Here is a 14966-nt window from a genome sequence, read left to right on the forward strand (position 1 = left end):
TTATTTTGAGTCAATCTATATATATACTATTATATAAAGAGGAGTCGTTAGTTACCGTTGTAGAAAGTAATCTCTGGAACTACTGAACCGATTTCGAAAATTCTTTCACCAATAGAAAGCCACGTTTTTTGCGAGTGTCATAGGGTAATTTAAAAAGGGAATTGATCACCCCCGGTAGAATATACATAGCATTTATTCATGATATCACATCTTTACAGTGTTTAAAGATCTTATATTTATTTTTTTTACTTAGCCATTTTTACACGTAGTTTATGAAGGATTTTTGTTGTGATATCACTAATTTTTATTATCAATGCACAATAATCTATAAGAACGGTAATATTGTTTGTAGCACGGTAATTTTGTCATATTTTCCCCGATGACTATATAACAAACATTGGCAACGCTGATGCTATGACGACGACGGATACCGTGGTCCTGAATTTAATATAAATTTCCATTAAAAAGTTCACATTTTTTCATTTATAACTTAATTTCTAAACGTACCATTTTGATGATTTTTACAAAAGCACGTCCTGCACAATATTTTTGATGTTTTAGAGTTTACTAGGAGTTAATCGATGCATTATAAAATTAGTTATGTCATATAACAAATTTACCTGTATTTTACACAGTTTATATAGGCAACTCCTGCTTCGATATACACATACTATACACATATATACGATACACACAACGTCGTGCAGTTATTTTTTTTTTCTTATTTAGCTCGCGCCACGACTGTGGCGCTGGATTATATAGGTACATAATTTTTACATTTGTATATTGAGATAAATGTAATGACTTTTTGCCCAATCTTATGCATAATATAGGTAGACGGAAAAAAAATCAAGGGAAAAAAAAGAAGAATAGACCGCGAAAAAAAACCATGGAAATAAAAACCAAATTTTATATTTTGCTATATTTTGGCATATTATTAGACACAAGTTTTTATTTTCTAACTAAAAATTTTTATTTAACTTCTGTTGTTTTCATTTCTAACTTGTCTGTACTTGCCAGTTGCCATTAAGAATTGTTAACGAATGTATCGAATTATCGAAATAATTTAATAAGGTTTCGGCCTCTTCAGTAACAATGTTTTATAAATATGCCATACAGTGCCGCATTTAGACATTTTCGCCCCGTAATTACCCCCTAGTATATTATTGTATACAAATAATAATTATTCAACTTAACCGGCTAATTAAATTTCGTTGATAGGTGTCGAAGTATTGATGACTTAGAGGGGTGGCTCCAGCGGGGAGGGGTCCTAGGCCCTTCCCCCAAGCTGTATTTCTAAACAATTTTATACTGTTAAAAACAAAATTACAAAAAAAGTCATCGAATTTTTCCGAAAATAATAACTTGGCCTACCCCTAACCATGTCTCTGGAGCCGCCCCTGATGACTTACCAAAATCTCAAGTGGGTCCAGTGTAGCTGGATCGATAGGATTTTTCTTTTTTCTGTGGTGTCTGATCGTTCATTAATTTTTCTTCGACGGGCATTCTTGCTCTGGTATAAAAATTTAAAAATTCATATATAGGAACCTATAAATAGTAAATATTTAACAATTTATAAGTTATAAGTAAAATTAATTAATATATGTAATATGTATTAATAATTAAAACCAAAATTATTTAAATTCTGTTCACACAAAGTATTTAAATATTTTTTCTAAAATCTAAATACATTTTTGGAGTCAGAATCTCTAAATACAAATCTGTATTTAGCTTATGAATGTATACTTCCACCTACATTTCACATAATATATAGTGTTGTTTTTTCCATCTGTAATCACCTTTTGGCCCAGGAAAAAATAATAAATACTTAAATTTTTAACTTTGAGTTTGGTTTTTGGTATCAAATTGGATCAAGTTGGTATATTGAGGGCCAAGGAGGTTAAAAATAAAAAACCTTAGTACTTTTCTTAATAGTTAATAGGTACATAATAAAAAAAAAAACAATAAAATTAAGGCTGTTGAAAACCGGTTGTTTTTTTGTGCATTTCGACCAATAAGCTGAATAACAAAATATACTTAAATAGATCTTTGATTTTTTAGTAACACTACAGTAGAGGATAATTTTGAAGATTAAAAAGTAAATTCATTTAGTTACCTACTATACCAATTAACAATACAAAAAAAAAAAAAAAAAAATCGAAAATCCATTTCTTACATAACCTAGAAAAGAGAATAAGGAGTTTAAATATGTTTTCAAAATTGAAATCTGGCTTGGATCGGCAGAGTGAATTTTTCTTCCACTTTTTGAGACTTTAATTTTGAAACTTTTTTGATCGCAAAATATTGTGTCGAGTGACTGAGCTTATGTAGTTACTTATTTCCAAGACTCTTATAGCCGTAGCCTATCATTAAAGTTAATAAAACGTTCTGGGAATTCACGCACACTAATGATCAGTCATTACTCATTACAAATACAGTCACACATCACTCACAATGTATATAGAATATTGCCTGAATATGACCCCTCAAATATAGTTCACTTTCAACAGCCAGAAAAACTGTTATTTTTGAGCAAAACCAGTAGTTTTTGACAAAATCAATACCTATTGTTTTTTTGGTATAACTCAAAAACGAATAACTTGAAATTTTCGCCATATATATATCTAACGTTTAAATATGACGTTTTTACTTTTTTGAGGTAAGATATATTTAGGGACACTTGACATTTACGATTTTTTAGTTTTTTTCTTTAAATGTAAATTAAAAAATGTTTGAAGGTCAACAAATTTGAAATTTTAATTCAAGGTTCCTCATGAGCTTTTCTTATACCATATAAAAAATATCGAAAAAACGTTGTCACGATAATTGTTTGTAAGCGTTTAAGGTTAAAATGTTGGACAAAATCCATTAAATCCCGAACATTTCAGATTATTTTGTTTAATTTAGTTTAATTTAAGAAGCCATGCCAACTGCAATCGAGTGCGCCCTATAGGGGAGTGATACGTCCAGCTATAAGATATGTCCGGTGTACAAACTATATAAATCCCATCTCAAGTAGTATTTCATTCAGCCAAAACATCACATTCCGAGTATAAACCACTGCACGTCATATTTTCTTAACTTTCCACTTCTTCAAACTAAACTTTCTTATGCGACTGTCGATGACTAATATAGTATTCCATATTATATCATTCAATGATTCTACTAACGACGTATTGATATCTAAATTTATTGCAAACCTATTTCTCATTTCTGCATTAATTATATTATTTAATCCACTCGTTTCTCTCCTCATCATGGTACAATCGTTATACACTTATAACATTATTATAATGATCTCATATACCTCATTAAATTAAATAATTTAATTTAAATAATGTTATGTTATTTTGTTTATTCAAATGTATGAATGTTACAAGCTTTAAGTGTTGTCGTTATGCTATAATAACTGCTTGTTAAAAGCAAATAAAAATAGTAATAAAATAATTAATTACCTAAGCTATTACCTATTTAAACCACATTCTATATGGCACATTAGCAAGGCTGGGCATTAACGAGTTAAAAAGTTAAAGTTAAGTTAAAAAGTTAAGTTACTTTTAACTAAGTTACTTAACGAGTTACTTTTTTTTTAAGAAGTAACTTCTATCTTAACGAATTACTTTTTTTTTTAAGTAACTTATAACTATTAACTCGTTAATTAATTTTATAATCACGTTAAATTATATACTTTTATAATTAATTTGATTATTAATATTTAGTTCATAGTTGGTAATAACAAAGTAAAATTTAAAAGTGTTACCATCACTTTGGAAAACTGTTAGTTAAAAAAATAAAATAAACAAATAATTTAATTATTTTGTTGGATTTCATAATATATAAGTACTTACAACAAAATACATTTTTTTAAGATATAAAGACCTACATTATAATATTATGTTATTTGTAGATCTTTAACATGAGGTGTAAATGGTGTAATTATAAGTTTTATATGAAAAAAAAAAGTAAATTATTTTTAACTAAGTTAAGTTACTTATTTTTTCCAACTAACTTGTAACTTTAACAAGTTAAATAAAAAAGGAAAGTAACTTTTAACTTTAAACTTCACTTACAATTTTCCAAATTAACTTAACTTAACGAGTTAAAAAAAAATAGTTAACTTGCCCAGCCTTGCACATTAGTATTATCTTCAAATTGAGTCTCAAAAGTCAACAGGGGCGGACTGGGCCGGCGGAATACCGGGAACTTTCAGGTGGGCCTTCGCTAAAAATAATTTTTTATTATTATATATATTTATAAAGAAATCGGTGGTTATACATTTTAACTATAAATATTTTGTATTTTCATATCATAACGCGGGAGTGTGAAAATTTTTTTATATAACATTATAACCTAGGTGTTTAAGATTTTAGATTTCGGTTCTGCTGAATATCATCAGAAATTATAATTTATAACTAGGGCGTGAATTTAAATACAAATTGCATTTTTAGTGAATTTTCGAAAACATTGCTTTCCAAGCAAATAATAATTAATTATTATTTTTTTTACTAATATTTCTATTTGTATTACTTGTTCGCTCCTTAGTGGCGTCTTTTGGGGAGGGGGTGACAAGGTAGGCATTTGCCGCCGTCTGATTTTAAAATCAGCCCAATGCCCAGGCTGTTGATCAGTGGTTTTCGATTAACCATTATTATATTATATTAGCGCAAAAACATGACTATATTTATAGGAAAATATAATATTGTGTAGGTACTAAGAATTTATCGTTACAATGATAAATTGTTAATTAATAATAACTAATTAATAGTTGAAATATATTTAGATATATTTGGACACATCACGCATGTGTGGACGTGCCTGAAAGTTGGTATGTATATGTATGTATGTATGTATGTATATATGTAGGGGTTAAAGTGGGGGGACGCAGGATGACTCAGTCCCCCTACCTCTGACGGTGGTTAAAAAGCGTCCCCTTTTAACAAATTAGGATTTTATCTATACATTAGATATTATACATAAAATTATATATGGAATGCTTAAAACTATATGGAGACATTACTACATTAGTCCCCTCTGGAATTTTGTCCAGCTTTAACCCCTGTATGTATGTATTTTAGGAAAAAGAACATAATATATTAATATGTGCTTGCGAGAAGTTGTTTCTTAACTTACCTACCCGGCTACCCATTAGGGCTGCTTAAAATTTTTACCCCCCTCTATTAAAAACTGAAAAGGCGCCACTGTCGCTCCTATGACTTTAGTTATACAAAACAACAATTACAAAAATTATAACTGTTGAATTTTTTTATTTGAAAATATTAATTAGTATCTGATTGGCCAGTGCTATAATGAAACACAAAATATAACGACTATACCTATCTTAATTCTATTTCATATTCATTTAAATTGGCTTTTAATTTTTCTGCGAATTTTATCAACCTTTGTAGTTTGTAATATTCGAGGTAATATTAGTGCATTAAATCGCATTTTTCTTCTTTTTTAATTGTATTTAAGTCTATACGCCCTATTTATAACCTATTATGACTTTATTATTCTAACCGTGGAAATCAGTCATATCCTAGTCAGTGAGTATTTACTTAATAATATTACCTAATATATTGTACACAACAAAATAAATAAAATATTAATATATATTGCACCTACATATAACAGTAAAATATAAAATATAATATTATTTATGGGAAAATAGGCTGATAAATATAGGTAGAGTTTCGTACGTTCAATGTATTCAATGTAACGTTCTAAATTCATAAAAGTGATTTTTTTCACTTGTTTATTAATTTATTGTACAGTGTGTTGTTTGGTAATTTTGTAATATTTACTTCACTAAGATTTTCATCCATTGTGACTCAGTTATAGAGTAATAGAAAATAACTAATACATTATACTCTGTATATAAGATAAACTACCATCTACTAAGCTCATTGAGAATCTTAAGTTGTCTACTGTGAAAATTGAAGATGAGTAGAGGATGCATCCTCATTTGTTAAAACTTTGGTACCATATATTTAAGTTTTACATTTTGTGATGATGAAATGGCAAGGGCTGGTCAAAATATAGATTTTCCGGGCTGATTAGTTGCCTCAGTCCGCCCCTGAAAGTCAACATCAATAATATAATATATACAATATACTTTTTATAGATATTATTTTTATCTATAGAAAATAGGCTAACAAGGGCTGACAAGCGACCGACCTACTCTGCTCAGAATAATTTTTCGTTTACAATGATTTATGAGTATTGAATTAAAATTGTGTACACGGATCATTCGCGTAGCTTACTCAATGACGAGGTACACTTGATAGGTACCTATACTATATAAATATACGATGAATTGAGTCCTCCGATTTTTACATTTTTAAGTTGGTTTATAAGTTGTTAATAAGATCTAAATAAGACAAGACGAGAAAATTAAGAATCCAAGCCTGTTTTCAATATCTTTATTGCGTAATTAAATCGATTATTATATACCTATATACGTATTTGAATGAAAAGTCCTATTATCTTTTTAGATTTTAGCACAAAAACATTCGTTTCTAATCTCTCCAAGTACTATTTTAAAATTTCCTACCATACAGTTGCCAAATTTACTATTCTTCAGTCGAAAATTGACCGAATACCGTTTTCTTTCCGTCTTTTCTCGCTCCATCGTGTGTGTATGTTTTTTACCGAACGTTTCTCGACCCGTCCGAATGTCCAATTAGCGAGCACGCGTGCGCGTAATAATAGTCGAACGCAAACGGTCGGCGAATAACAAAGGTAGGTATAATAAATGATTTGTATTGTATTGTTGTTTATTATGATGAAATATGTATAATGGCGACCGAACTGGACTTGTCGCTATAAACCTATGCGTAAATTTGACAATCCCTGGCCTTGGCGGTCGCGAATTCCGAAGGCCGACGACATTGGAAAATAGTTGTATTATAGTCGTACATAAATATTACAGTGCGGTATACGCTTACACAGCGAGAATGATGATGATAATAATAATAGTAATAATAATACAGTTTTACAAGACGACGGGTGGCGAGAAAATGAGAAATAGAGATTATAGAAGAGTGTGACGCCAAGCCGGAGCGCTTTTCGGATGGAAACCAAACGTAACGAATCGCGCGAGAGAAAAACATTTTCGTTGCGGCGGCGGCGGCGGAGACCTACATCCGAACACCGTGAGCGGCGAGCAGGCCGCCGCCACCGCCAATCACTGACTTTCAGTGTACTTTTCAACCAGATCGTCGCGGTAAACGGAGTAATGACTCATAGTTTAAAGATCTTTTTACACGCGTTACCATATACCTGGTCCATAGATCGTCGTAATGCCTATTGTTATAACGCGCGCGAACCGATTATTGTCGTACAGTTTATTATGTAGTTTGTTTTTTATCGGTCAATCGCGTATCGAACGAGATTTTTTAGGGTATCGGCGGCCGACTGGTATTAAAATAATATCATCGTAATAGGTATCTGTGCTGTCTACGTACACCGTAAACAATAAACAATGTGCTTTAATAGTATGTAGGTGCCTATATACCTATTCATATTTATTTATTATTTATTACATTATATTATATATTATTTATTCACATTATAATTTTAGGTATACACGGAAAGTGTCCATAAACAGCAATTTTACATTTTTACATTATAATATGATGATAATTAATAGTATATACCTACGCGTACAAATAAATATATATTATTTTCATTGTGTATACAATATAAATACACATTGGTATTATATAAATATAAATCGATAATTCGTCGATAAAAGTGCAATAAAAATTCAGCTACCGGCAGTATTGTAATAATATTACGGTCGACACGTTTTCGCGATCGAACTAAAAAAAAAAAGACGTTCGAATTTATAATGTACCTAACCTTATCGTGACTGGACAGTTAGGTAGTCGACATATAATCTCGTGCGTTTTATGTTTTTTGTTCGAATATATATATTTTAACTATTAAAATATAGAGGTTTTTTTTTCGTCGTTATTTAGTATTTACTCGTACACAATCGCGCGCGCTATATTATACCGAGTGATTCATTTAACGCAATTCAGTCGTTCCATCGGAAAAAATTTCATATAAGATAATATTACCCATGTCAATATTTATTTCTTTTCGAAGTACAATTATGGATCACACATTCGAAATGCTGTGCGTGACCCTCAATAAATCCCCACCCCAAACGGCAAACGAGCTCTTCGCAGTACACAATTTTTGTTTAAAATCGATAACACCCCCGACTACGATCACAAAATATAATATTATATCAGAACAGTACGGGTGGACTTTCTCAACGAATACGAGGTGGTCTTCGAAAAGAGATAGTTTTTAGAATACTATTATTGTTTGAAAACGTCCAATTGCGTTTTCGATCGATATTAATATCATTGTCCGCACAATAACTACAATAATACACCACAATATTATTGTAAATGTGATGTCGGACGAATTTGCGGATAACCGAATCGCCCTGTACACGCGATACGCACGAATATCGCATATATACCCGTTCGAAAACCAGTTTTTGGATATTTCGTCGTCGTCGAACCTTTTTTTTTCATTCGTTGGTACGGCGGCATAACCCTAAACCCATGCCTATACCTATCTACCTACCTGTATTTTTTTTTCACGTGTATACCTACCACCTACTGCACAAGAGACGATGATGCGCGCGCGTTTTTATGTACGAACGATGTACATTTGGATCGCTAGTCCAAAAACACTATGAGGAACGGTGGAAGAACACCGTCATCGTATAAAATAATATAATAGTGAGGTTACCACGTGTGTGCCTTTCGACAAGGGTTCGAAACGGGCTCGGCAGCCGGCACAATGCATAACAGCAGGTATAGGTTATAATATTCGACGGCGCGGGGTCGACGAGATTTATTGCCAAATATTATTACTATTATTATTATCATTATTATTAACATTATATTTGTGCGGTTGGTTCGGAATGAAATTTGTACGCAAACGTTGTACCTATAAAATAATATTTAGTATTCCGATAGTCCGCGTTTCGTCCATCTCATCGAAACATTCGAATTTCTCGTCTACTCTGACTACCTTTAATAAATAGTAATATTGTTAATAAATAATATTATATTATACGTGAATGATTAATCCGTAAGTCATAAATTTCGGGTGAATTGGAAAAAAATTAGTCGAGGGAAGCAAAAATGTACCTAAAGTGCCTGAAGATTTCAGGAGTTCAGGCGCAAAATTCCCATGGAAAAACTGGGAAGCCCTCTCTAAAACCATATATATACATAACAAAACATTTTAAAAAGTACAAAATAACCACAGTTAATTTACAATTAAATGTATCTCCTTTGTTTATTTGCACACAAGCCTGATGAGGATTATATATAGGGTCCAAGCTCTCCATTTAACCAGACCGGTATAAAAACAAGTTATATTAAGTTATACAATCCAACAATAATTATTTTGTGGTTCATCTTCGTTTTAAACAGTGCACACGAATTTTGTATCAAGACAGGCAACACTAAACGTACCTTTTTGAATGAATTGCGTCGAGGACTCAATTCGTGTTACTTTTTCACCGTAATTTAATTCATTAGTGGTTCCTAAAGTAAGCTGGACAAATACAATTTACATTTGACAAATAATTTACAATTTAATTTGTTTTTCAAATTAAACATACAATAATAATACTATACATATTATTATTATGTAAGGACGCAATTTGTGCTAAACTGCTACCTTTCTTTTATGATAAGAGTTGGACGTAATTCGAGGGACTGATATGCAATATTCGTGTGCACCGTTTAAAACAAAATATGCAATAATATTTTCATCACTCCTTAAATGACTGAGAACATTTTTTTTTCATATTGTTTATTAATAAGGTTAAGGCTACTATGACAGTAAATATTAATAATAATAATAATGTGGAAAAAAATAAAAATAATATCGTAGATCGAAAGCAGTGATTTTCCGTCATTATGTCTAAGGTTTAACACACGCACTTCATAGGAATTTAGACGTGTCCTATTTCTAACGTACTGATTGATCTAATGAAGTCGTTAGAATTCTGAAAACATATTTGAATTTATCGACCAAAGTCCAAAGTCTCTACTTGAGATCGACTTTCAAAATTATTTCAATGCTTGTAGAAAACATTTAAAAAATTGGAAAATCGAATTAAAATGAGTTTTCAGAATTCATGAATCATATTATTGACTGGATCAATCGGTATGTTGGAAATGTAACACTTCTGAGTTCCCGTGATGGGCTTGTGTAGTGCAGTGGTTAAAGCCAAAAAATCGCAGCTATACCAATCCCATTTTCCCATTAATCTCGTATAACTTTATTTACTTAATGCACTTAAAGTGCATCCGTAGTGCGTCCGTATTCCGACCAAAGAAACATTCCGTCTAACACGATATTACCATAATAGTAATTTACAGTAAATTATTAAAATAAATAAAATCGTTAGTTTTTACGATCAATAATTATCTAATTATCTCGGGAACTTCCGCGTATTTCGCCAACGATTTTATTATTGTTCGTTTCCGGCCCGGCGCGACTATGCGTGCGCCCTGTATACGACCATACCCGCTTGGCGATCACGACGTACAATAACGTATTATTCGGTTGGTCCGCAGCATGGGCTGGAGAACACATTTTTTCACTGCGCGTTGATATATACATTTTTGCCTTTTGGGGGCGTCGCGGCGGACCATCGTCGTCTTCGGCAGTTTTATCCCATTTCTCGGAATTCGTAGTATGCGCGCACACATATGCGTCGTGTCCAGAAAAATCGAACGAATGGACGTCAACGGATTGCCGGACGACGATCGGTTTTACTGTAGTTCATCTCGATCTCAGATAATAAAATATATAATAATAATACACGGTACGTGTACGCAACACGTGTTTACCGTGGAAAAACATAGTAATATATTATAATATTATTATGTCCGTCCGTCCACCACCGTCCATCGTCATGCCATATTGCCATTACACGCGACGTTTCGTCGTAATACCAATTTTTTTTCTTCAAAATATTTAAAATATTCCGATCCGGCTGACGAATCGTATAATAATATTGTTATTACGGCGTAGTGTGCGTAGAGGGTATAACATATTAATATTATGCGTAAGCGCCGGGCCGAGCTAGTTTTTTCGAGAATTAAAGACAATAGTATGTTGAGTACACATAATATTTGATATACGTCCACGTCACAAACATAATGATAATTTCTTTCCAGTATCCATCGTAATTCGCAATGTTATAAAATAGTAAAAGACGCGCGCATTGGCTTTCCAATGAATGTGCTCGGAGAGGACGGAAAGTACAATACTATTACAAGTATATTATGTACCGTTTTCGAGCACATTGTGTTATATACGAGGTTTCAGCAAAATAATAATAAACGTGTATAATAATATAATACATATAATAACATTATAATAAAAGAACTACGAGGCGGCGACGGAGGAGTGAGGACGGACCCGATACGGATCATCACAATGTAATTCCGTGAAATAGAATTCTCTCCTCCCACCAAAACCGTGCCGCCGTCGAAAATTCATATTATTTCTCTCTATATTTTTTTCCCTTGTTTCGTTATTTTTTTTTTGCCCGCGTTCGAATCTCCGCGGCTGTGTATTGTGTAAACAAACAGCCGCACGGCCGCCGCCGCCGCCGAACTTTCCAAACGTTCGCCGACGCGCGCAGTGTGACCGGTACGCCGAACGCGCCATTCCCTCGGGTGGCCCGGCGGATGCGCACACTGCAAGCACGTTTTTTCCCTCTACCATATATTTTTCGGCACGTCGACCAAGAACTGGCGAACGGCCCACCGGATAACAGAAATAATTATTCGGATATTATTATTACTATACTTTAATAATAATTGTCGGTCGTGTTTACGGATCCGTAAATCGTAGCCACCGCCGCCGCCCCCACCGGCCGACGGATTGACGTTCCCCCCGGTCCCGCACTAATTAACACTTGCCGCCGACGTTCGTTTCATTAATAAAAAAACACTCATTTACGCGCGCTGGCACGCGGACTGATAACATTTATGATTTTTTATATTGAGTGTGCGAGTGTGTGTGCACACTTTAATAATAATATCAAAAGATAAATCAACACAACATTAGCCAGCGTTGTTCGATGATTTCGTATTATGTAATTTGGCGAGATTGACAACTTAGTTACTGGTTACTATTATAAAGCACTGGCCACTGCCCACTGCTGCTGACAGGCCTCCGGGTAACCGGCGCGGTGGCCCGAAGACGGCCGCGGCCGTACTCCGTGTGCAGCGACCGCCGACCGGTCCGAAATTACCGTGCAAACTTTCAAAGTTGGCACTGCCGAAAAAAAAACTTTATTGTCCGCGTTTCTGTTTTTTTGTCGATGTTTTTTCTCTCTATTTTTCGTGTATTTTTCTCTCTCGGCTCCCCGCCCGACCGTTCCCGCGCCACCCGGCCACCGTACCAGTCCTACCCCTCCAACGGCCCGAGACTACCCGGCCCGCGAGCGCGCGCGCGCACACAATATTTTGGTAATATACGCGACGGACGAACCGAAGTACCGAACACCACACCGGAGTGCCGATGCGATGGTATGTTTGAATTTCGTTACGCCGCGTTTCAGTGTGAAAATTTCTCTTTGTCCCACAGCGCTGCTTTCGCCGGTGCTGCTGCCACCGCTGAAAACGGGACCGCCGGACGTCCAATAGGTACCCACCATACCCATCTCATGATATCGGCCTAACCATAGTAACTCATCCGACGCTCTTGTCGCAGACGACCGTAGCACGACGTTCCGTACCGACTCTTTCTACGCGTTCCGCTGGCCGGTCGCGAAATCCGCGACGACGCCGTAATAATATTTAATAATAATATTATATACCTAATGTTTTGTCATCGTACGATCGACCACAATAATAATCATAAAAGTTATAAAATATTGGGGATTAGCTGGTATCTCTACACGATATTAAGTCGATAGCATATACGTAATAACGTTATAACATTATAATTATAGTAATTAAACGTTCTCGTTTTCGAATATCTTTAATTTTGAACTCGGTGTAAATTATTACTATCCGTACGTCGACTTTGCTCGGTATCTCGGCCGATAAGTTTTTCGCGATCTCGCGTGCTCGTGCGATTCGCGCTTTTTGTGGTGCGTGTGGTGCTGCCGCTGCGGCGCGCATTTGCTTTAACACAGCCGTCCGGCCCTACCGGTCTCGCTCTTGCGCGTGCGTGTGTAAGTGCGTGCGTGCGTGCGTGTGTGTGTGTGTATATGTTGTGCACACGCGAACGCGCACAACAGGTCGTCTTCGCGTCGGCTGCTCGTCGCCGTTGTTGTCGTCGCATTTTGTAGCGTAGACGTTTTAGCCAGGCAAGTACGGTCAGCGCAATACCGTCCACGTTTTTTAGCCGGTCAGCAGCTGTCCACCGTCCGCGTGTCCGGACGATACCATAAAATATAATATTATCGCTGTTGTTGTTGTTGTTGTCACAATCATCATAATATTATAACCACCGCCGAACTCGCACCAAGTCCCAGCCATGGACCACCACCAACAGCAGCAGCAGCAACAGTTCTGCTTGCGGTGGAACAACCATCAGAACACGTTGATTTCGGTGTTCGACAGCCTGCTGGAGAGCGGATCGCTGGTGGACTGCGCCCTGGCCGCCGAGGGACAGTGCATGAACGCGCACAAAGTCGTCCTGTCCGCCTGCAGCCCCTATTTCGCGGTAAGCCTTTTTTTAGTATAATATTGTTACGGCCGTGTGTTGTTGTGGTTGTTGTGGACGTCGTCGTCCACCCGACTCTTATCGCGCCGTGGTGTCATCCACGTTGCGGCGTGTTCCATATGTTGAGCCGCCGTGATTTCGTTGTTTGACCGCACGGAGCACCTGTTGAGTCTGCCAGGACGTATCGATTTTTTCGCCCTCGAAACTTCCAACTTTTTCTTTGTTGTCGTGGTCGAGGTTGTTGTTGTTTTTATCATTATTTCAATGACGGATATCTATTGTTCTCGAAACTTTTTTGGTGGTTTTGTAATCGCCCAATCCGCTATTGATGAATCGAAAACGTGATTTTTATCTGGCCGTAGGTTAGAATTTATCGAAAGCTTGGGGTACTCGAAGTTTACGTTAAACCATTCTCTGTTGCTCATTGCATTACTATTTGCACAGACTAAAATAGTCTTTTTATTAGCTGATTTTGGATTTTAACATTAAACTAACCTAAATCTTTATCAGTGTGCGATATAGTGATTTATATGAAAAGTTGTGTTCACGCTACTTCTCTGCATGGTTATTTATTGTTGGCTCGTAATTGTCTTAAATCATCTAAATTTTCAAACGTCAATTATTGCTTTAAAAAAAAAAAACTTTTTATGTTTTAGTTTTGTACCTACTTACCTACTATGATACAAAAACTGTACATACCCAAAATGTATTACGTTAATCTATTGAACTATTCTTTCATTTAGGTTAGATTAAAAATACTACTGTATTAGACATAATATAATCTAGGAACATAATATGACATACGGGTGTATTATATTGATATAATATGAATGATATAGAAAATGAATCAGAATATTAAAAGTTGTTAATAGGTCCTATGAAAGGTTATCAGCATCATTAAATCTAGCATACTAATTTACTATATTCTTTTAGTAGATGGTCTCCTATGAACTGAACTGTATCTGGTTTTAATTGAGGTGTTAGTAATACTATTACAATTGACAATTTTATTCGACTGTAAAATAATTATTATCTAACAGTAGGTTCTTTTTTAAATTAGCCAGTATCCATGAATTAAATATATTTTGTTAGTGCAACTAATTCTACCTCCCGCCCTACCTACAAGTACCTATATGTTGGTAAATTTATAAATATTCTGATACAAAGAATTTGATTATTAAAATATTAAGGGGATTCGATACCGTGATTTTCTGTTTTCGTCTAACACACGCGTGACA

General features: G+C 34.7%; 1 protein-coding gene across 1 annotated transcript in view; it reads left to right on the forward strand.

Moving 5' to 3' along the window:
- Positions 1-12513: 12513 nt before the first annotated feature.
- The window catches only part of LOC100165551 (zinc finger and BTB domain-containing protein 18), a 9740-nt gene continuing 7287 nt past the window's right edge, over positions 12514-14966 (forward strand). Inside the window, exon 1 of the mRNA XM_001942910.5 lies at positions 12514-13728. Within this exon, the coding sequence (XP_001942945.2) occupies positions 13540-13728 (189 nt within the window). The 5' untranslated portion in view covers positions 12514-13539. The remainder of the gene's footprint in view (positions 13729-14966) is intronic.

This window comes from Acyrthosiphon pisum, chromosome A2 (genome assembly GCF_005508785.2).
Source record: "Acyrthosiphon pisum isolate AL4f chromosome A2, pea_aphid_22Mar2018_4r6ur, whole genome shotgun sequence".
Lineage (NCBI taxonomy): Eukaryota > Metazoa > Arthropoda > Insecta > Hemiptera > Aphididae > Acyrthosiphon > Acyrthosiphon pisum.